General features: G+C 38.6%; 3 protein-coding genes and 2 long non-coding RNA genes across 16 annotated transcripts in view; 2 read left to right on the forward strand and 3 right to left on the reverse strand.

The window, feature by feature from the left end:
* LOC147840047 (uncharacterized) overlaps positions 1 to 24,793 on the reverse strand; it is a 543,896-nt gene that overhangs the window by 236,209 nt on the left and 282,894 nt on the right. The gene's annotated exons all lie outside the window — the stretch shown is intronic.
* The window catches only part of tfb1m (transcription factor B1, mitochondrial), a 60,986-nt gene that overhangs the window by 10,848 nt on the left and 25,345 nt on the right, over positions 1 to 24,793 (reverse strand).
* LOC101886267 (claudin-20) lies at positions 2,660 to 4,373 on the forward strand. Its single transcript, XM_087291220.1, has 2 exons — positions 2,660 to 2,809; positions 3,215 to 4,373. The coding sequence occupies exon 2, from the start codon at positions 3,319 to 3,321 to the stop codon at positions 4,048 to 4,050; it is 732 nt and encodes a 243-aa protein (XP_087147346.1). The 5' UTR covers positions 2,660 to 2,809; positions 3,215 to 3,318; the 3' UTR covers positions 4,051 to 4,373.
* The window catches only part of zgc:113176, a 71,306-nt gene continuing 49,727 nt past the window's right edge, over positions 3,215 to 24,793 (forward strand). Inside the window, exons 1-2 of one of the 2 annotated variants that reach the window (XR_015512601.1) lie at positions 3,215 to 4,066; positions 15,081 to 15,204. The gene's annotated coding sequence lies outside the window, so the exon portion shown is untranslated. Of the gene's footprint in view, positions 4,067 to 15,080; positions 15,205 to 24,793 lie in introns of those variants that run through there. The other variant, XM_087289143.1, reaches the window with a different exon arrangement.
* On the reverse strand, positions 9,160 to 12,283 carry LOC147840050 (uncharacterized). Its single transcript, XR_015513939.1, has 2 exons — positions 11,152 to 12,283; positions 9,160 to 9,767 (listed from the first exon to the last, which is right to left on the reverse strand). It is a non-coding gene; the product is annotated as an uncharacterized LOC147840050 (long non-coding RNA).

Raw genomic sequence — 24,793 nt, forward strand, 5'->3', positions numbered from 1 at the left:
GATGGATGATAGATAGATAGATAGATAGATAGATAGATAGATAGATATATAGATAGATAGATAGATAGATAGATAGATAGATAGATAGATAGATAGATAGATAGATAGATAGATAGATAGATAGATAGATAGATAGATAGATAGATAGATAAAACAATAAATGGCTGGATGGATAAATAAATAAATAAATGGATGGACAGACGGATGGATGGATGGATGGATGGATGGATGGATATAATGACAGATAGATGGATGGACAGATGGCTGGCTGGATGGATGGATAAAATTACAGATAGATAGATGGATGGATGGATGGATGGATAAAATTACAGACAGATGGATGGATGGATGGATGGATGGATGGATGGATGGATGGATGGATGGATAAAATTACAGACAGATGGATGGATGGATGGATGGATGGATGGATGGATGGATAAATAAATGGATAGATGGATAGACAGACGGATGGATAAATAAATGGATAGATAAATAAATGGATGGATGGATAGATGGAGGGATGAGTGGATAAAATGACAGATGGATGGATGGATGGATGGATGGATGGATGGATGGATGGATGGATGGATAAAATTACAGACAGATAAATGTATGGATGGATGAATGGATGGATGGATGGATGGATGGATGGATAGATAGATAGATAGATAAATGGATGATGGATAAATAAGTAAATAGACAGACAGATGGATGGATAAATAAATGGATAGATAAATAGATCGATGGATGGATGGATGGACGTCTGTACGTACGGATAGATGGATGGGTGGTTAAAATGACAGATAGATAGATAGATAGATAGATAGATAGATAGATAGATAGATAGATAGATAGATAGATAGATAGATAGATAGATAGATAGATAGATAGATGGACGGACCAACGGACAGATGAATGGACAGATGGATGGATGGATGGATGGATGGATGGATGGATGGATGGATGAATGGATGGACAGACGGATGGGTGGATAAAATGACCTATGTATGGATGGACGGACGGATGAACCGATGGACAGACGGGCGGATGGATAAATAAATGGATAGATGGATGGATGAGTAAAATGACAGATAGATAGATGGATGGGTGGATGGTTAAATGACAAAGATAGATAGATAGATAGATAGACAGACAGGTAGATAGATAGATAGATAGATAGATAGATAGATAGATAGATAGATAGATAGATAGATAGATAGATAGATAGATAGATAGATAGATAGATAGATAGATAGATAGATAGATAGATAGATGGTGTTTTGTCCTCTTCTTGCCCTCTTTGTCATTTGTAAAGCAATGCCATGTAGCCACTCCCACCCTGCAGCGAGGAGAGGACGGATGGAGGACGGCAGGGGTGGGGGTGCAGGGGTTTATAGGGGCAGCAGCTGTGAGTTCATCCTCCCTCAGAGTGAATGTTCCTGCTCAGTGGCTAGTCATATTCTGATTAGGCTGATCGTGGTGCATTGACAATATAATGAAACTCCCTGAAATCGCAGGTGAAAAGGACAGCCATGAACATTAGAACAGACAGAAGGATAGAAAGATAGATAGATAGATAGATAGATAGATAGATAGATAGATAGATAGATAGATAGATAGATAGATAGATAGATAGATAGATAGATAGATAGATAGATAGATAGATAGATAGATAGATAGATAGATAAGACATCCATGAACATTAAAACTCTGCCCTCTGCTTTGAAAGTCTTTAAGATAAATGAAGGAAAACACTTTTCTTTTTTCTCTTTTTAAATGTTGGCATCCAGCAAAATTATAATATATAATAATAATTATAATAATAATATTATATATATATATATATATATATATATATATATAGTAATTTAAAACTACTTATATATATATATATATATATATATATATATATATATATATATATATATATATATATATAATTATTTCATTTTGCTAATTTAACCTTAAATAATTATTTTAGTAGTTTTAAATTATATATATATATATATATATATATATATATATATATATATATATATATATATATATATATATAGTAAAACTACTAAAATAATTATTTAAGGTTAAATTAGCAAAATGAAATAATAATAATAATAATAATATATATATATATATATATATATATATATATATATATATATATATATATATATATATATATATATATATATATATATATAATTTAAAACTACTAAAATAATTATTTAAGGTTAAATTAGCAAAATGAAAAACAGAATTAGGGACAAGTATTTTAGATTACACGTTCAAACAAACAATAACAACAAAAACATTCGTTATTACTAGATTATAGCTAGCCAGAGCCCTGCTTTTATCCGTTAAGTTTATCTACTCAATAAACGTTTAATCTCAGCAGCGAAATCATGTAATATGGGCTATTAAAACATAAACAAATCAAATCCTTTACATTTAAAGACAAGAATGTATCGGGGAAAAAAGTTAAAACGTTCAAAACACCTCATCAAAAAGCTTACAACATGTAAACTTCGACTTAAATCGCCGTCAGAGCATCAGGAGCACATAACAGACTTTCCAGCACGTGAAGTTGAGAGATCGCTGCTGCGTGACGTAGAGCATCAGTCGCGCAGCTCTGAAAACAGCATCGTGCTCGTGTCCTCTCAAAGCTGAAGACGCGGAGAACATGGACGGATCGCGAACGATACATCTGCGGCCATTTATACTCTGTTTATGTGTTTAGCAGTGCGTGCGGTTATGTGTATGCGTGCGTTTGGAAACCTGACGCGTCATAGCTCGCTCTGCACCAGCCGAGGTAAGGACAAGCTTTCTGCATTCCGCTCCGCGTTATAACACACCGTTCAGCCTCCGCTCTGACTCATAGCCTGAAAGATTTCTGTGGTTTTCATAGTTAAACGAATGAAGAATGTGCTTAAGTTGTGTGCTGAAATGATACTTTAATTTACTTGACTGTAAGGAGGAGGAAAAAAACTGAGTCTGACTCCAGTTATCATAACAATGCCTGAACGTGTTGTCACTCCGCCAGTGAGTCAGTTCTCCATTCTAGACACGGCTATGAGGCATAAACAGGAAAGGCAGAGCTGCAATAAAATCACAGTCAGGAACCTGCTTCCTCATCATCATGTGTACACGCTTCTCTTTGTTCCCAGTGCACTGGGGGAGGAGGACACTCGTTTAATTCTCTCACTTATTTCTTCAGGCAGGCGGCGGTGCTGAGGAGTCTCTGCCATTGCAGTTGCAGCCGAAGGAGAGGGGACTAGGCAAGCCTGTGTGAATGTTGGCCGGGCGAAGAAACGTGGCAGGATGGCGTCCACGGGCACGCAGATCTTCGCCTTTGTGCTGGCATTGCTCGGCATTCTAGGTGCCACCGTGGCCACGTTACTGCCCAACTGGAAGGTGAGCGCGGATGTGGGTTCGAACATCATCACTGCCATCTCGCAGATGCAGGGGCTGTGGATGGACTGCACCTGGTACAGCACTGGCATGTTCAGCTGTACACTGAAGTACTCTGTGCTGGCACTGCCCGCATACCTGCAGACGGCACGCACCACTATGGTTCTTTCCTGTGTGTTGGCAGCCCTGGGATTGTGTTTGGCCTCTCTGGGTTTGAAGTGCACCCGCTGGGGTGGAGGACGGCGTGCTAAACGCCACGCTGCTATGGCAGCGGGCACCTGCTTTCTGGCCTCTGGCTTCCTCTGCCTCGTTCCCGCTTCTTGGTACACAAACGAGGTTATTGTTAGCTTCCTTGACGCCAATGTGCCCGAAAGCAACAAGTTCGAGCCAGGAGGCGCAGTCTACGTAGCCTTCATCTCGTCTGGTTTCCTGTTCGTGGGTGGGTCCATTTTCTGTCTGTCCTGTTCAGGCAAGCGGCACGGCCCTCAGGATTTGATACTGCTCCCCCCTGACAAACTCCTTTTGCAGCAGCAACAGCAACTGCTGCAGCAGCAGCAGCAGCAGGATCAGCTCCAGCACCAGTACTGCTCTCTCTCGCCGCTGGATAACAAGACTGGCTACAGTCTGCAGGACTACGTCTAGAGTGCAAACAGTTCAGGTGCGAGACAAGCGCAATGCACTGCCACTCAACCTCTTGGCTCTCGTGATTACAACATGAAAGGGCAGGAGGGACTGCAACTTTCAAACCTTTCCGTCTCTTTCCTTTTTAAGATCAGGAAGCACAAACGGGAGATGTATTTCCCTGAGGCAATGTCTTGGAACAGACGGATTGTGAATACCGAGGTAGCAGAAACGCTGCAGTAGCGACAGCGAAAGTGGTGTGAAGTACTGAGCGAGATAAATAAATGCACATATCCAGCATCCTATTAAACCTTATTAAAGCGTTCCTCTGGGAACTAATTAGCAACAAGGGAATGTTTCTGCTGTTTCGATTCCCCCCCGTCCCCCCCTTCCCAAAGATCTGAACTACGAAGCAATCGTTTAGCTGCTAACAATCGTTTGATAACCTCTGTTTAACGTAAGATGGCAATATGTCTATAAGAGGCAATGGTATGGGAGAGCCCTTGTTTGGGAGGTTCTTTGCTCCCCCCCATCTCCCCCTCCTACTTGAGTAATGGTTGTGTTAATGAAACCTCTTGTCTTATTTTGGTAGCTGATAGACTGACATGATTGATATTCTGCCTAAGCATGCTTTCTGGAGCCTGTGCATAATGCAGTGGAATGCCTGAATTGTAGCCATATAGCCTGTGCCTAAAGAGCTCTAGTACATAAACCGCCCAAACTGTTTGGAGAGAAGTGGGAGGAGCGAGTGAGTAGGGATGGCCGGGGAAATCCATAAAGGCTGAGAGGAGACTGCCCCTTCATATGTCCAACGAAACAACACTTTCAGATTTCAGACTAGACAACAGAAAGCAGTCTTCAGCTCAGGGCATGCCGTTCGCTCCATTCGCACCAACGCTTATACTGTGCTGCATGTGTGCTTTTATTCACGCTCCCACTCACTGCCATGGAAACGGGATTCGACACCCAGATGCGTGTATTGTGTAGAGGTCGTACCTCTCTGCCTACTCTGAGGATGGCGGTCCTATCTAGGATGGGCTGGAGGCTGTCATGAATCACTCCAGCCAACAGCTGAGGATTGGTGTCTGGGGACAAAGCCTCAGTCACTAACTTGCTGACTAACTCAATCGATAATTGCATTAACAATATTTTTAGTTGGCTAAATTTGAATGAAACTGTGTGCTAACGCCCACTCTCACAGCAAATTCGGCTTTTTCAGAGTAATGTTTCTTTCTCTCCAAATTTAAACATTTGCCTCTAAATGCATTAGCAGATCGTCACCTACAAGAGTCTCCTTTATTTAATATTTAATAAATATCACAAGGTTATTCTTAGCGTTTACAGACATCATCTGCCAATTTCAAGAGCGACAGATTAGCACCATTAAACCCAGTTTGAGCCCATTCACACCAAGCAGAGTAACTAAAAACAATACTAACAATAAATATTAACCTCTAATAAGCGGCAGATGCTTTCAGTGTGCAACTAGAGCGTCTGACCAGTGACTCTTTTATTTAATTGTATTAATTTAATTAAACTAATTTAACAAACTATTTTAATCCCAGCATTTCTAAAGGATTCAACTGAACTGGACACATGAGCTACTTTAATTTATATATCAATCAATTTGCTAGCCTGGCTTGCCCGACTTACATTATATTTTTATCATTCTTTCTCATGATATAACCAATTGTTTTCTATATGGATGGATAACTACACACCATGAATCATCTATTAAGCAATAGCACATAGTTAATTCATTATCTGTTATGTATTAACTCTACAATAGTAGATGTTAGTAAGTTTATAACTGCAGATGCTCTATTCTTGACTTATAAGCAGATATACAGTTGAAGTCAGAATTATTAGCCCCCTATTATTTCCCCAATTTCTGTTTAACGAAGAAAATATTTTTTTCAGCACATTTTCGAACATAATAGTTGTAATAACTCATTTCTAATAACTGATTTATTTTATCTTTGCCATGATGACAGTAAATAATATTTGACTAGATATTCTTCAAGACACTTTTATACAGCTTAAAGTGGCATTTAAAGGCTTAACTAGGTTAATTAGGTTAACTAGGCAGGTTAGGGTAATTAGGCAATTCATCCTATAACGATGGTTTGTTCTGTGGACTATCGAAAATAAATATAGCTTAAAGGGGCTAATAATATTAACCTTAAAATGATGTTCAAAAAATTAAAAACTGCTTTCATTCTAGCCGAAATAAAACAAATAAGACTTTCTCCAGAAGAAAAAATATTATCAGACAAACTGTGAAAATTTCCTTACTCTGTTAAACGTAATTTGGGAAATATTAAAAAAAAAAAATTCAATGGGGGGCTAATAATTCTGACTTAAACTGTATAATGTGCTTATTAATTGTATGGTCATACTTTGTTTATTATTTTTTCATTTCTAAATGAAGTATTGCATCATATACAAACCCGTAATTCGAGAGAAGTTGCTGGTTTTTAAATATTATTCAGAATGAGTTAGTAAATGATTAATAAACTGTTCAAATTAACATTTATAATTCTTATTATTCAGGCATATATTATTAGTTAATTTCTATGTAAACAAATGCTTTTTTAACTCAACTTACTCCAGATTTGTGACCTAAAGTAAAGCGAGGACTATTAATGCTAAATAAATCCCTAATAAATGACAATTAAAGACTCCTATATTCTAAACAGAAAAAAAGAGAAAATATAACTTTACTCATTTCTATTAATTTGAGGATACACAAATGAAACCGTATCAAATGAAAATTCCTTGCAATCTTAACTAAAATAAAATTGCTGTACTGTTAAATCATAGCTGAATAACATTGAAATGTATCATAATATATTGCTAGATTATTATATTGTTGTGGTTTTATGCAATTTTATGTTCTATTTTGAGACTCCTGTTACTCTGCAGTGTTTAAACATTACAGTAATTTTACTTTTTAGATGAGATTGCAAAGATTATTGTGCATTTGATACTGAGTATTTACTTGTCATCTATTAGGGATTTATATTTAACTCATGGTGCATTAACTAATGTTTACAAGCATGGACTTGAATGTTAATAATGCATTAGTAAATGTTTAATTATGATTAATAAATGCTGTACATGTGTTGTTCATGATTAGTTCATGTTAGTAAATGCATTAACTAATGAACCTTATTGTAAAGTTTTACCAATAATGCAATACTAAATTTAGTAATGAAAAATAAATCATTAACAAAGTATGAAAGTACAATTATCAAGCACAATATAAATGTGCTTATAAGTCAAGAATACAGCATTTGTAGCTGCAGTTAAATAAGTAACGCTTATTAATGTAGACTTAATGCTTAACAGATAAGGGATTCACTAGATGCTAATGCTTAATAAATGATTCATAGTGTGTAGTTATTATAAAGTATTATAAAATATGATTTATTTACAATACAGTTTGTAAAGTAATCATTTTAGTACAGATATTATATGAGACTTGCTTTGTATAACAAATAAAGTGGCTGCAATTGCATTTACATTGTAAACATTAAATACAAATTAAAAAGGTATTATAGTTTATTTCATTACGTTCTTAGTAACGATACTCCCAAAATCATTCCGCATAAATCCGCAGATTTTCAACAATATTCTCCGCAGGAATAGCAGAAAATGTCTGCAGATTCTGTCTGACCCTACTTAAAGGTCAAGAATAGAGCATTTGTATCATAAACTGCTGTGATTTGTGCTGCTTACTATCATCTATTAATGTAGAGTTAATGCTTAACATTTAATGAATTCTCTATTTACAAATGCATAATATATATATATTGGTAACTCAAAGATATATATTAGTACTTAAAAATTTTAGGAGGTACTCTTTTGTACTTCTTAGGTACTAATATGTACCCTTGAGTTATTAAGAAGGACCCTTTAGATACAAATATGTACCATTCAAAAATGTACCACCCCAGTGACAGCTCAATCTCACGGCAATTCGTAGGCCCACACGGAATCTGCGCGCGCAGAATTCCGCAGATTTTTTACAGATTTTCCGCAGATTTTTAGCCCATCATTAATTCTGTTTATTTACTTGAGTAAATGTGTAATTCTGAATATATTCAGTTTTTATTCAGTAATGTATTACTTTTTATTTAATATATTAAGGTCTAAGTTATGATACTCCGCTGGATACTCCTAAAATAATTCCGCAGAAATCCGCAGATTTTTAGCAAAATTCTCCGCAGAAAAAGCAAAAAACTTCCGCAGATTCCGTCTGGCCCTGGCAATTCGTAACTTTTTGATTTAGTGGCTAATTCGTATGAATTCGCACAATCTAATTCATACTATTTAGTACGATTTGCTCATCACCCAATGACGGTTGGGATTAGGGGTGGGGTTGGGTGCCACGCCTCCTTTTTAAAATCGTACATTTCCCTACGACTGAACTTGTACGAATTAGCCACTAAACTGACAAAATGTCAAATACTTACGTTTCCTCGTGAAATCCGGCTTATATTTCTGATAGTGTAGAGCAGGGGTGGGCAAACTCGGTCCAGGAGGGCCGGTGTCCTGCACAGTTTAGCTCCAACCCTAATCAAACACACCTGCTTATAGATTTCTTGTGATCTTAAAGACACTGGTTAGCATGTTCAGGTGTGTTTGACTAGTGTACAAAACTCTGCAGGGACACCGGCTCTCGAGGATCAAGTTTGCCCATCCCTGGTGTAGAGTGATTGTGCTCGGTGTGAGCAGGCCTTTACTGGGATTTTTCAGTGGTGCTGCTACAGCAAATGTGTTCCTCAAGTAAATACATTATTTTTCACACGCTTCTCGCGACTGAAGCGAGTTTTGTTGTCTTTAATAAACGGTAAGCATGTCAGAAGTGACACTAATAATCCTCCAAAAGTGAGAAACGTCACACTCTCATGCTCACATCGAATCCCATTTTTCCCTGAGCCCTTATGGATGCCACCTCTGACAGCCAGAACAGTCGCATGTAATGTGCCAATGCATGTACACGCAAACACCCCCTCATAAGCATGCCCCCCCCCTCCCCTGCATTGTGCCAAGAGTTGAGTAAGTGTGTGTTGGATGCAGTCATGCGTTTTCTATGCTGCTGAAGGGAGGAATGCAATTTCAGTGTTGTTCTGCTCTGGCAAAAAGAGCTTTGGCAGTGATGGATGGCACGGCGCATTCTTCCTCTCAAGCAGATTCCCACAGGCAAGCAGATGGCTGAGCCCAGCTCGCCCCCTGCAGGTGACTGCAGGCACGCTGAGCGGGCACACAGGCTTTGCGCTGCCCCCTAGGGCAGATTACGCCCTCCTCAGCAGACCGTGCCAACTCCTGGACATTAACGTCCATCTCCGAGCGCAATAACCACTCCTCCTACTGTCCAAAAGTAAATAATGCACTGAAAAGTTACAATTGTGAATGTGCCAAACTCGAGACGTCTTTGCTAATGTATGTACAGGTGTACTGTTCTGCTTGCCAAATAGAATGATAGGAATGAGAAGATCATTGAATAACACTCACGTTCGGGATTTCCCTTAAAATGTCAAAGCACAAAGACTCTGAGATGATTAACTGTTCGGGTTTCGCCAGGGCAGGCTCGACTCTTTTAAATTGTGCTTTGGGATTCCACATACATCAAAGCTCTGCAAAGATCCCCACTGTTCATTTACCGAGAGCACTCTTCAACACCCAAGCATGCTCACAGCAAACCTTCTTTATAAGAAGACAAACATTTACACCTTTAATTGTGTAACCTCATTTGAAAGCAATTTATTTTTTGTTAGCTTAACATGCTGGAAGACACACTGAAACGAATGAAGACGATGACCTGTAGATAGTATTACAAATAGAGGTTTTGTAACTATAAAGATACGCTATTCATATATTGTTATGGTGCAGCTTGTTTATTAGCACGCTAGTGAAAACAAAAAGTTTCTATTGATTCAGACGAAGCGGTTAGGCCCTCGTTTTTGTTCGGTGGCCAGTTTAAAGGCTCCTTATTGGATAAATGCAGCTTATATTTTGGTGGATGCTTCTGCGCTTCTTCATTTTGCAGAGGAAACTGTTCCAATATTACTGTACTGTTCTCTCAGTGTGCTTGTGCAAGTAGTTCTATTTTTTATTAATAAAATGGATGGAAACGGTTTGTTCCTAAAAAAAACAAACATTTAAGTCTTGTTTAATTAATTTCTCCTCTGTTCACAAGACAACACTCAAGCAACAAGCGGCATAAATCTGAATAAAACATGCGTACATCAGTTCCGTTTACTGTAGCTTTAGACAACATTACACATTGACGATTTCCTAGAAAACCACTGACAGAGCATTAAGTGAAGAAATGTTTTCTGTTTTAAATGGATTGGTGGATGATGGGGTCCTACTGTGGTTTGATGAATGCAGTGTTCATATCAATAATTCACACTACATTAAATCTTGACAGACATCGCTGACTTTTTGGAATCATATACACTTGTTTTTAGTCAATTTCAGCCTTGTTGACAAGAGGATTATTGGTTCAAGAAAATCCTTTGTAGAACCTTAATAAGGAGAATTTGGTTTCTGTCTAAATACAGGTTTCATCAAGTCAAATTTAAGACTTTTAAAGGCCTTTTTAAGACCATTATAAAGGAAAGTTCAGGCTTACACAAGGCTAAACGCTAAGGACTTTTTCTAACAAGACTCTGAGATCATTAACTGTTCGGGTTTCGCCAGGGCAGCTTCGACTCTTTTAAATTGTGCTTTGAGATTTCATATACATCAAAGCTCTGCACTCTCAGAAATAAAGGTACAAAAGCTGTCACTGGGGTGGCACCTTTTTAAAAGGTACAAATTTGTACCAAAAAGATCCATATTATTACCTCAAGGGTACATATTAGTACCTAAAAAGTACAATAGTGTTCCTCTTCAAAATTTGTAGGTACTAATATAAACCTCTGAGCTACCAATTTGGACCCTTCAAGTACAAATGCGTACCTTTTGAAAAGGTACCACCCCAGTGACAGCTTGTGTACCTTTATTTCTGAGAGTGTGCAAAGATCCCCACTGTTCATTTACCGAGAGCACTCTTCAACACCCAAGCATGTTCACAGCAAACCTTCTTTATAAGAAGACAAACATTTACACCTTTAATTGTGTAACCTCATTTGAAAGCAATTTATTTTTTGTTAGCTTAACATGCTGGAAGACACACTGAAACGAATGAAGACGATGACCTGTAGATAGTATTACAAATAGAGGTTTTGTAACTATAAAGATACGCTATTCATATATTGTTATGGTGCAGCTTGTTTATTAGCACGCTAGTGAAAACAAAAAGTTTCTAATGATTCAGACGAAGCGGTTAGGCCCTCGTTTTTGTTCGGTGGCCAGTTTAAAGACTCCCTATTGGATAAATGCAGCTTATATTTTGGTGGATGCTTCTGCGCTTCTTCATTTTGCAGAGGAAACTGTTCCAATATTACTGTACTGTTCTCTCAGTGTGCTTGTGCAAGTAGTTCTATTTTTTATTAATAAAATGGATGGAAACGGTTTGTTCCTAAAAAAAAAAAACATTTAAGTCTTGTTTAATTAATTTCTCCTCTGTTCACAAGACAACACTCAAGCAACAAGCGGCATAAATCTGAATAAAACATGCTTACATCAGTTCCGTTTACTGTAGCTTTAGACAACATTACACATTGACGATTTCCTAGAAAACCACTGACAGAGCATTAAGTGAAGAAATGTTTTCTGTTTTAAATGGATTGGTGGATGATAGGGTCCTACTGTGGTTTGATGACTGCAGTGTTCATATCAATAATTCACACTACATTAAATCTTGACAGACATCGCTGACTTTTTGGAATCATATTGGGCTTGTTTTTAGTCAATTTCAGCCTTGTTGACAAGAGGATTATTGGTTCAAGAAAATCCTTTGTAGAACCTTAATAAGGAGAATTTGGTTTCTGTCTAAATACAGGTTTCATCAAGTCAAATTTAAGACTTTTAAAGGCCTTTTTAAGACCATTATAAAGGAAAGTTCAGACTTAAACTCAGTTTTTTATATTATTTAAAATTTAAAAACTTATATAAAATGAGCTGAATCAACACAATTCTTGAGAATTCATTGGGACAACTGAGTTTTTATGTTCAATCCACATAACTTTGTAAAAAGTGTTAAGTTAACTTAATCGATTTGGGTTGGGACAACATGAATGAATTGTGTGGAACCCTGCATTTTTTACAGTGCATGGCTAAACGGTCTAGTTAAAACATTAAAAAACACTGGAAATAACTAATAATAATTATTAATAATTACAATATTATTCAATATTATAAGGAAGATAATTAGTTGCAAAAAAGACATTAAGAAATAAACTTCTGTTGAGATGGAATGTTAGTGACTGGATGGATGTCAGCCCAATTGGGCAGCTTTATATGATCATAGGAAAATTAAAAGCTGATTTTCCCTTGTGCACTGTTCACATTTAGGGCCTTCTCACACTATGCCATCCGTACCGTGCCCAGACCCGCTTCCCGGATCGTTTGAGAAGTGTGAGTGCGCTGAATCGGGCTCAAGCACGGTTCACTTGGCCGGCCCTGGCCAGGTTGGAAGAGGTGGGCCTGAGCGCGGTTCACTTGGGCTTTGGTGCGGTACGTTTGTAGTGTGAGTGCAAAACGCGCCAAAGCCCGAAACTGAAAGCGAGACGTGACTTTAGGGGCTGTTTCATATGGATTTATTAATTATTCTTACTGTTCAGTGAACGCAAACTGCCATCGTTTATTAAATACGCAAACCCCTCACTGCACGACAGCTGAAATCTCCACTGTGCTGCTGAGTGACAGCGCTTCTCACTGAACAGCGCAGCAGCGATGACGTAAGCGTGCCGAGGCCTGATTATGGTGTGAGTGCGGGCCGTCGGGTGAGACGGGAGGGGGGACAAGCGTGCTTTAGCCTGGTTCGAGGCAACTGTACCTCGTGTGAGTACGGCCTTACTAGCCTTTTGTTGTGTTCGGGATGAAAGCATCCACTGAATTAAGTGAAGTTTATGTATAAACAAATTTCGAGAGGATCACGTGCTTATGATTGCTAGCAGCTGACCCGCATTATCTAATTTACTACGCTCCAATCAGATGACTCCTAAACTACTATAAATCCCCTGGGGTTTATTCCATTGCTATCTTCGTTTTGAAGAGTCCCCCCTTCCTCCTCTACTCCTCCTTCTTAGACGGGTGACACGGTGGCCCAGTGCCTAGCACTGTCGTCTCACAGCAAGAATGTCTCTGGTTCCTGGCTTTACCAAAACTAGCAGACATTTCTGTGTGGAGTTTGCACTTCTCCCCGTGCTCACGTGGGTTTCCCCCGGGTTCCCCGGTTTCCTCCCACTGCCTAAAAACTTGCAATTAAGTCAATTGAACAATCCAAATTGTCAACATAGACACGCTTCTAGTTAGTAATTTATTTCAAGAGCATTCACTTGCTACAGCAGGGGAGTTCTCGAGATCTACCTGAGCTCAAACTCCCCTCCCGCCTTGCAACGGGAGGGAGCCCTGGGCTCGAGGATCTCATGAGCTCAGGGCTCTCTCCCGGGACAGCATGCCAAACAAGCTTTATAATTAATCATCAGCTAAGTGTGAACGCTTGAAACTGCTGTAAAAATGCATCAGATTAATATTTTGTTCAAAATCTTTCGCATAAATCTGTTAATCAACCTCAGTCCTGATCAAAACTACTAAGCTGTTTAGAACAAATTAGGGTTTTAACTCTTTAATTGCCAAATACACAAATAATGTCACTGATTTGGTGAGAAAAACACACAAAATTACGTATTTTCAATATAAAAACTGATTTTTTTTTCCTTTTATCAAAGTCTTGGAAAGGCAAGAAGGTCGCTGGTTTAATCCCAGCTGTGTCAGTTGGCATTTCTGACTAGAGTTTGCATGTTCTCCCCGTGTCTGTGTGGATTTCCTCCGGGTGCTCCAGTTTCCCCCACAGTCCAAACACATGCGCTATAGGTGAATTGAGGAACTAAATTATCCATAGTGTATGAGTGTGAATGCCAGAGTGTATGGGTGTTTCCTAGTACTGTGATGCATCTGCAAGGGCATCCGCTGTTTAAAACATATGCTGAATAAGTTGGCAGGTCATTCTGCAGTGGCGACCACTGATGAATAAAGGAACTGTGCCAAAGGAAACCGAATGAATGAATAAATGGGTGCTGACAAACCAAAATACCTGACATTCATTGACGAATTGTATGTATTGAGGTTCAGATGTCTGAAAGATCCTCAAATTATTGTACTAATCGCAATTAGTTTTGTTTAAGCATCAACCATAACTGCCATTTCACTTGCAAGGGTAGTCAATCAGCAGTTTTCATGCAAATAAGTGGTGCTGGTTCAATCATGTCTGTCATCTAACATGAGCTTCAGCAGTTAAAAATGTGATCGTTACACTGCATCGTCCGTCAAAACCTCAGCAGGAGCAGCAGCAGCAATAGTGTGCCAAACACATAGACAATCAGTTAATCAGCACGCTCCCACTCTTACTGCAGTCACCGGTAAGCCTTATCTTCATCAGATGCTGTCTATTTCCTTTGTTAAAAAATCTGTTAATATAAAAGATCTAGTATGATTGTCAGATACTGTGGATGACCTTGCTCCACACACACAGCGCACACAGCACTGAGAGCACAATGGAATGACGATACTGCCCTTGCCTGGTGCATTGTGAACTGCTGAGACAGGCAGTATAAAAAGCCAAGATAAAAGATTAAGCCTGAAAATATTTTCCAGTTGATGAAATCTGTGATTATTCAATCCCAGACAAGATCTCTAATGTTGGGAGATCATTAAAAAAACATAACATTAATGAAAGATAATCACGTTATGTATTATTCATTCATTTTCCTTCGGCTTAGTCTTTACTTCAGGGGGTCGCCACAACGAAATGAACCGCCAACTATATGTTTTATGTAGTGGATGACTTTCCAGCTGCAACCCAGTACTGGGAAACACCTATACACACACACAATAACACTGTGGCTAATTTAGTTTATCCAATTCACCTATAGCGCATGTGTTTGGACTGTGGGGAAAACTGGAGCACATGGAGGAATCCCACGATAACACGGGGCGAACATGCACACAGAAATGCCAACTGACCCAGCCGGGACTCGAACCAGCGACCTTCCTACTGTGAGTCGACAGTGCTAACCACTCTATTAAGTGCATCAAAATATTACGTTGGTTTAAATTGGTGATTTGTAATATTTAATGACATTTGCTGGTGTATAATCTCTTCAGGAAATACAATAACACTAGATATACGTTAAAGAAATCTTCCACTAGAAGTGCAACTGTAAAAATGTCTGAAAAAACATCTCAATACAAAAGCACTAATGACAAAAGCCAGAGTGTCTTATATTGAAACTCACTGTTACATCGAAGCAGGATCGTAATGTATGACGAGTAACTCTGCAGGCATTCTGAGACATTGAAATAACCTTCCCATTTCTCTTGATACCTCCTTTGACCCCATTTATTAAAATGGAGCACCACTTATTCCAAATCTGACCCCATTATTCACTCTGAGCTTTCATTTTCTGTCATGGTCCCCTGGGGCAACGGTCAATGGAGAAAACCAGTTTAATGATGATTAAATAGGACAAAAGGTAGAAAAAAAAATCTGCCTCTAAATTTTTGCAACACTTTAAGTTACATTCCATGATATATTCACTACTGGCTTATTAACGGCCTATTATTGTGATATTGACTATGGCTGGACAATATGGCAAATATATATATCACAATATATTTCTTAATTTCGGTCGATACGATATAACTCCGGTCTCGATATGGACAATATTAAAAAACCAGGAAAAACTGGCAAGACTGGACACAATGGATGTCTATGCCCACAAATGTTTATAATTCCTCCAGGCTCTAATTTTTATTTTTTTTTATAACCCTGCTGAAAAATCCAGCTTAAACCAGCCTAGGCTGGTTGGCTGGTTTTAACTGGTCGACCAGGCTGGTTTTAGAGGGGTTTTGGCCATTTCCAGCCTGGTCTTAGCTGGTCAGGCTGGGAGATGACCAGCTAAAACCAGCTTGACCAGCCTAGCCAAGCTGGGAGTCCAGCCAAAACCAGCTATATCCAGCTTTAACCAGGCTGGTCAAGCTGGTTTTAGCTGGATTTGGCTGGTCATTTTCCAGCCTGACCAGCTAAGACCAGGCTGGAAATGGCTGGAAACCAGCCTGCAAATGGCCAAAACCCCTCTAAAACCAGCCTGGTCAACCAGCTAAAACCAGCCAACCAGCCTAGGCTGGTTTAAGCTGGATTTTTCAGTAACAGTACAAAAAAATATGTACACTTTTTATTTGTATTCAGCCTTTACAAACAAGTAATTTGAAACAAACTATTAAATAAATAAAACTCTCAGACAAAGCTTATTGGTGTGTGTGTGTGTGTGTGTGTGTGTGTGTGTGTGTGTGTGTGTGTGTGTGTGTGTGTGTGTGTGTGTGTGTGTGTGTGTGTGTGTGTGACATTTTAGGACACAAATCTGTATAATGACATGGGTATGACACAGGTATTACAAAAAAGAGGTGAAATATGAGGACATTGGTGACGTCCTCATTTCTCAAAATGCTTATAAATCCCACAGAATGAGTTTAATCACAGAGTAAGGCTGAACACAGTCTCCTGTGATGGTTGGGTTTAGGGGTAGGGTGGGGTAAGGGCAATACAATATACAGTACTATGGACAGTATAAAATGAATGGAAACCTATGTAATGTCGTGTGTGTGTGTGTGTGTGTGTGTGTGTGTGTGTGTGTGTGTGTGTGTGTGTGTGTGTGTGTGTGTATATATATATATATATATATATATATATATATATATATATATATATATATATATATATATATATATATATATATATATATATATATATATATATATATATATATATATATATATTTATACAACAGTTCTGTCTGGTTCTCGAATCTGACAGTGAGAGAGATCTGAAGTGAATGGCTGTACTTCATAACACACGTGCACACGTTTTAAAACATGTTAAACTCGTAAAACTCACTCTTGATCACGTCTGATGATGATTGATGATTCTAGCAAACTGAAACAAACCTTTTATTCCCAGTTGCTTTGCGCTCGTCCTGTCTCGTCGATATGAGTATATGCAATAGTACGGAGGCATGTTAATGAGCGCAGCTGTCAATCAATATTGGTGGGCGGGGGACCGCACTCCTACGTAAAGTTGCTTTGCTCTGAAAACCGCTCCAATTGGTCCACCGTTTTTATGTTGTTAAATTTAAAAAAAAAAGGACTGGGTGTTTATATTTCACCCCAATATGACAGTATATACAATATACTTACACACATGTATGTCCAAACAGCTTGAAAAGTAGATTTTTCACCATAGGTGCCCTTTAAGCAAGCTTTTAGCTTAATAAGTTTGTTCTGTAGCCAATAGAAAACAAAACATTTATTAAAGGGGCTAATAATATTGACCTTTAGTTAGTTTTATTAAATAATCAATTTATTCCAGCCAAACTACAAGAAATAAGACTTTCCTTAGATGAAAAATATTGTAGGAAATGTGTGAAATGTGTGTATTGTTTTTGATAATCCCTGCGGCCCGGGCATTTGAAGAGAGTGCACACGTGACATAAATGTCACTTGGGAAATATCTGAAAAAGAATAAGGGCTAATCATGTTGACGTAAACATAAATGTATTAATAAAAGGCGTCACATTTTTAGTACTTCCTGGGTGACCGAAAGTTTTGACGTGATAATGTCATCCACCCACATGTGTACCGTGTCGGATCTTCTCCCCAGAGCGCAGAGCAGGATGAAGGTGACAGTGAAGCCATTTCTCTCAGCAGCCACAAACATCTGCTTGAGGTACGCTTCACCCTCTCTTCAGATCAGTCTCTGTCATGAGGCCGTCCTGGAGCTGTCTCGCTCGGTGTGTGGGAAGGACACCGCAGGAGCAGCTGGCTCCACACACACATGCGTCAGCTCAGGGGACGCCAGGCCATCTCTGCGCTCGGGGGATGCTCAACCACTTTTGCATCTGATGATGAGGAGATAATTATATTTATTCAGAGATTCTGAAGAACGCAATTACTCCAAGAGCCGCATTTCACACCAGACACGATGTGGGCGATGACGAGCTCGTTTGATGGCACTACAGTCCCAGACAAACTTTGAAGGAGCTGTTTGTAAAGTTGTGACTCTTCAAATCAAAGAAATACCATGATATGTTTACAGCTATTTTAGACACATGCTAAGTGAACATATCTCTTTCTCTAAAAAACAATGCTAAATGTCAGTTATTCTTTGAACATAATCGATTTTAATGATCTAGGCGCAAAGTCTAAAGCACATGGCCCAAAAGCATTAAGGTCGTGTCCGAATCCATTTTACCTATTTTAAGGATGGTAAAATACAGTTTGCGCCCTAGAGCATGGTCTAACACGGCTTTGCTTATTCTCCTAATGAATTATTGTTAGTGTTTGGAGTGTAACGTGCATTAAACCAATCAGAGTCTCATCTCACATGCCCTTCGAGAGTCAGTTGCGTCGCATCATGTTATATTTGGCACCAGTTAATCAGGAAGTGAAGATTTTGTTCTCTTGGACTCGTTGGATAGAAACGCTGCTTTCCTTTTTTTTCTTCTTTTTAACGCATGTCTTTTTTGTAATATTCCAGTTTTACACATAAATGTAATGATCATTTTTGGATGGAAACATAACTACTGCAACATTTATTTTCTAAATATCTTCCTCTGTTAAACAGAAGAAAACAAAACTCATAAAGCTATGAAACAAGTAAAAGGTGTGTAAATTAGGACAGCATTTAATTTTTTGAGTGTCTCTTTTAGTGACAAACCAGTGGACCGAGCACACTTTAAAACATCTGAAATAGTTTTTTTGTACGCAGTGTTTCATACATGTTACTGCGTACGCACATTTACAGCTTTGTGCGTACGCAATGTTTTAGTATGAATTCAACGCAAGTCCTTGTACATGAGGCCCCAGGACATACACACATACACTACAGGCAACATAGCTAACCTCGTGCAAATGTAGCTCATTTCTTTGGACTGTGGGGGAAATCGGAGCAAAACCCACAGCAACACAGGGAGAACATGCAAACTCCACACAGAACTGACCCAGCCGGGGCTCAAACCAGCGACTTTCTTGCTGTGAGGTGACAGTGCTTACCACTGAGTCACTATGCCGCCCCTAATTATATAATAAATTAATATTAATAATTGTAATTTTTAGTTCATTTCAAGTCCGTTCTCAACTGGCTGAGAATTATCACCTCCACAAGGAATGTTCCACATGTCCATTACATTTCGTCTTAAATATTAAATAATTGATTATATAAAAATGTCCAACTGTGGCTTATCCAACCACAGCAAACTCCATTTTTCTTTTCAATATTTGATGCCAGTTTAGGAAGTGAGGATTTCGTTCTTCCGGACTCATTGGATGAAACCAATGCTTTATGCAATATTCCAGTTTTGTGCATAATCTAATTCACATCTTTGGATTGAAAAATAGCCATTTACTCTACAAGTCCTTGCACTGGAAAGTGCCAGGGTTAAAGCTTTATAATCTACCAGGTGGTGGTGCCAAGTGAGATCCGTGACAGAGGAGCCCAGCCAGTGCAGCACGGACCTGAGGACATACAATACACGACCAATCATAGGCACAAGCTTTCAAGGACAACCACAGTCACTCAATGTGACAGAATAAAGTGCCTCGCAGCATCCACGCAAGACTGTCAGACGGAGAGAAAAAAGTCACATTAAAAAATGCCCCTTGTGGCATGCCGATACGCTCATGTTTATAAATGCTCCTGCTTATAAATAGAACTTATAAATAGAACTGTTCTGTTCTCGAATCCTGCAGCCAATTCACTCCGACCTTACGAAAGGGGAATAAAACGGATGATTCAATCCATAGTGTGAATGTACATTCTACAGAAAGAGCTTTGTCTTGTTTCTAGTCAAAATATATGAATAGCCAACGCAATCTCACAGCAATTCGTAGCTTTTTGATTTAGTGGGTAATTCGTATGAATTCAAATGATCTAATTTGTACTATTTAGTACGATTTGCTCATCACCCAATGACGGTTGGGGTTAGGTGCCACGCCTCCTTTTTAAAATCGTACATTTTCGTACGACGTTTCGTAGGACTTTACAGCTCTAAAGAACATTAAAAATGACGAATTTAAGTATATAACAACACTCACCTGGAAAATGGAGGCCACGTAAACAGTTTGTGAGCACATTTAAGTGCACACAGCATGCTATATCATCTGATAATTATAAGAAATAATTCCAAATAGCAACTGACTTTATAAATCCACATAAAACAACACAAAAATACGATGAATATGCAGAGTTCAGTGGCTAATCAGCCGGAATCGCCTGAGGTGAAGTGATGGCGATCAGCGAGTCACTCAAGTGGCCACGCCCCTAATTATGCAGACTTAATAAAACCTAATATAAACTAAACGGATTATAATGAAGGGTAATATTAGCTATATGAATCAAAATCGTTCTTTGTACCAGGCTGTAAACACCTTTTTTTTCTGCTGCGAAGTTGGCCATGTTAACAGTGGGGTCTATAGAAATTTGCACCATATGGAGCCAGGACTAGCAGGATTTCGATGAATTGTGGCATGCCGATATGCTCATGTTTATAAATGCTCCTGCTTATAAATAGAACTGTCCTGTTCTCAAATCCTGCAGCCAATTCACTCCAACCTTACAAAAGGGGAATAAAACAGATGAATCAATCCATAGTGTGAATGTACATTCGACAGAAAGAGCTTCGTCTTGTTTCTAGTCAAAATATATGAATAGCCAACGCAATCTCACAGCAATTCGTAACTTTTTGATTTAGTGGCTAATTCGTATGAATTCAAACGATCTAATTTGTACTATTTATTACGATTTGCTCATCACCCAATGACGGTTGGGGTTAGGTGCCACGCCTCCTTTTTAAAATCGTACATTTTCGTACGACGTTTCGTAGGACTTTACAGCTCTAAAGAACATTAAAAATGACGAATTTAAGAATATAACATCACTCACCTGGAAAATGGAGGCCACATAAACAGTTTGTGAGCACATTTAAGTGCACACAGCATGCCATATCATCTGATAATTATAAGAAATAATTCCAAATAGCAACTGACTTTATAAATCCACATAAAACAACACAAAAATACGATGAATATGCAGAGTTCAGTGGCTAATCAGCCGGAATCGCCTGAGGTGAAGTGATGGCGATCAGCGAGTCACTCAAGTGGCCACGCCCCTAATTATGCAGACTTAATAAAACCTAATATAAACTAAACGGATTATAATGAAGGGTAATATTAGCTATATGAATCAAAATCGTTCTTTGTACCAGGCTGTAAACACCTTTTTTTCTGCTGTGAAGTTGGCCATGTTAACAGTGGGTTCAATAGAAATTTGCACCATATGGAGCCAGGACTAGCGGGATTTCGATGAATTGTGGCATGCCGATATGCTCATGTTTATAAATGCTCCTGCTTATAAATAGAACTGTCCTGTTCTCAAATCCTGCAGCCAATTCACTCCGACCTTACAAAAGGGGAATAAAACAGATGAATCAATCCATAGTGTGAATGTACATTCTACAGAAAGAGCTTCGTCTTGTTTCTAGTCAAAATATATAAATAGCCAACGCAATCTCACGGCAATTCGTAACTTTTTGATTTAGAGGCTAATTCGTATGAATTCGTATGATCTAATTCGTATTGTTTAGTGAAATTTGCTCATCACCCAATGAGGGTTGGGGTTAGGGGTGGGGTTAGGTGCCACGCCTCCTTTTAAAAATCATACAAATTTGTACGAATTAGCTACTAAACTGAAAACACTAAACACGTAAAATACTTACGTTTCTTTGTGAGATCAGGCTTGAATAGCCTTAAATCAAGAAGCATGTCCAGGACAAGCAAATAATACTGTTCACATATTTTCTTGATTTCAGAAATAATAAGTCTACTTACTCCCAGGGCCATTTATATAGAAGTTGAAATTTAGCCACACCATCTTGGTGTTTCGTAACATCTAAATTTTACAAGGTGGGTCATTAGCCCAACGCTCAACCCCCAACCTGGAGAACCAGGGGCCTCATGTATCAACGCTGCGTATGCACAAAAACTTTGCGTACAGCAGATTTCACACTCACGTTTGGATTTACTATGGATGAAATGAATGTGTGTTGGTCCACGCCATCTTCATGTCTCGCGTCCGTGCATTTCTTGTGTGTGTGATATATTTTTCATTGGCGACTCCTAGAGGCAGTTGTGTCAAATTGCACACTACAAAGTATCTTTGAGCCGTGCAATGGCAGCTGTATGGGACGGGATCATCCGCATGTCTAGCAGGTTTATAAGGTTTCCATACCATGAAGTTGTCATACTTGTGTATGTCTGTGTATTTATATACGTCCCCCTCTATCTATGCTGAACTCATGATGATAATTGACCTTGTTTGTTATATTATTTGAGTGTTGAGCCAGGCGCAGACTGCACCATTTGCAACAGCTGAGGAAATTCAGGGTCTCTCCAGCAATCCTGAAAACTTTCTATTCAGGGACCATAGAAAGCGTATTGACTCAATGTATCTCAGTGTGGTATGGAAACAGCCCAAACCAGGACCGCAAAGCACTTCAAAGAGTTGTGCGATTAGCTGAGCGCATCTCAGGGTCTGCTCTCTCCTCCTTGCAGGACATCTATCTCAAACGCTGTAAAAATAGAGCTGTTAAAATCTGTAAGGACTTAAATCACCCTGATAATTACCTATTCACTTTGCTTCCATCTGGTAAACGTTTCCGTAGCTTGATGGCAAAAACTTAGAGACTTAGGAGGAGCTTCTTTCCCCAGGCCATCAGGCATCTAAATTCTAACCCGGTGTTATACATCACTTGACTTTACGTATATATCACTGTATTAGTCATATCTATAAGCTACCTCATATTGCTGCTATTCTTATTACTTTGTATAATTTTTTGCACATATTTTTTTCATTATTTTTTAATTTTTGTTTATCTATACTTGCACTGTCTCTGGAGCCGACCTGACCTACATTTCACTGCTGGTCATACTTTGTATTATTATGTGTGTGACAAATAAAACTCTTGACTCTTGTTGAGATATTTAAATGAGTCATGTGACCGGAGTACTCAAAAGAGACTCTAGATGCACCTGATCACTTTTGCACTGATGAAGGCAGTTACTCGCCGAAACGTGTAGGTTTTTTTTTTAAGGTTTCGATATGTGAATAAAGGCTAAATTAAATTTTCCACATTTTTCGAAATGCCTTGGACTGATTTTTGTGGTTGTTTTGATGATTCCCCTACCCAAAGAGCACCGATCAAATAATTGAGCTACCCCTGAGCTCTTTTTGTTTGTTTTTGGATTAACATACAGAAGGTGTTCAGTGTAACGTAAAAGATGTACATGTACTGTAAAAGTCTAATGTAATAACTGATATAAAAAAACAAAATCTGAAGTGAGGGAATTCATTGAAAGACAATTTACGGTTGTATATACTAAGGAAACTTAGAGTTAACCAGGTAATGGCTTTTTACTGTAGCATTTTTAGAGTTTTAAAATTCCTGAACATGTTTTACAGTGTATGAAAAAGCTCCAGAACCATTTTTTTTCCTCAGAGTGTAGTGCTGAGCAGATCAAAACGGCTCTCTAAATACTGTAGAGAGAATGAGCTAATGCTAATTACCAGCTGCACAATATTCAGTTCTCTAATCCAGTTAATTTGACAAGAGCATAACAGGAGGCTGCGTATTATACGCCATGTGTGGCAACTAACTCCCAGACGCATCTTCCCTTCCTATTAACATTTACAGATACAACGCATTAGCTTCAAAATGACTGAAATAAAGCTTTATACTGCAAAATATGTACTCTAAATGCACTTTTAGAGTTAAAACCATAGACTGTAAAAGATATGGATGTAGTATTTGTGACGTCATCCATAGGTTTCTGAAGAACCCAAAAGAAGCATCATCAAACCAACCGGGGGAACCAAACAAGGGCAAAGAGGCGGAGCGTGAGCGGAGCTACAGACACCTGCTAGCATTTTGCTTAGATGGGCTTTCCTATGGGAGAAACCCTTAATACGTTTAAGTACTTGGTTGTACACTACATCAATAAAGTGTTTAGACTTTTAAAAACACTGTTGTAATACATTGAGCCACTAAACATTGTTCTTATGGTGTTTTTCTACAGGAGGAAAACCCAAATGACTTCCAAACACTTCAGATGTATTCTGTGTTAGTAAATGCAAGACTATTTATGAAATCTTGGCATAACACTTTGACAACGCTTCAGATGACTGTTCTAGTGTATTAGTATATATATATATATATATATATATATATATATATAGAGAGAGAGAGAGAGAGAGAGAGAGAGAGAGAGAGAGAGAGAGATGTAACTAAATAGAATAGATGGAGATAGATCAGCTGCCGAAGAGCTGCGCACTGCAGACGCAGCTGGTGTAAAAGGCAAATGCTTCTGCTCTCTATACGCGCTGCTCACGCACTGCTTTCACTTGCAGTGTGAAACAGGCGTAACACCTGAACTCTGTGCTCATGATCACATTTAACCAAATGAAAGTAATGACAAAAGTACTGAAGCGATGACGTTAATGTAAATATTTAATCACAATTCCTGCTCTGCAAAAGAAACA

Source organism: Danio rerio, chromosome 17 (assembly GCF_052040795.2).
Source record: "Danio rerio strain M-AB ecotype USA chromosome 17, GRCz13ab, whole genome shotgun sequence".
Lineage (NCBI taxonomy): Eukaryota > Metazoa > Chordata > Actinopteri > Cypriniformes > Danionidae > Danio > Danio rerio.

Bases quoted from the DNA above. Each gene is read 5' to 3' on its own strand.
- LOC101886267 (XM_087291220.1), top strand. From the start codon at position 3,319: ATGGCGTCCACGGGCACGCAGATCTTCGCCTTTGTGCTGGCATTGCTC.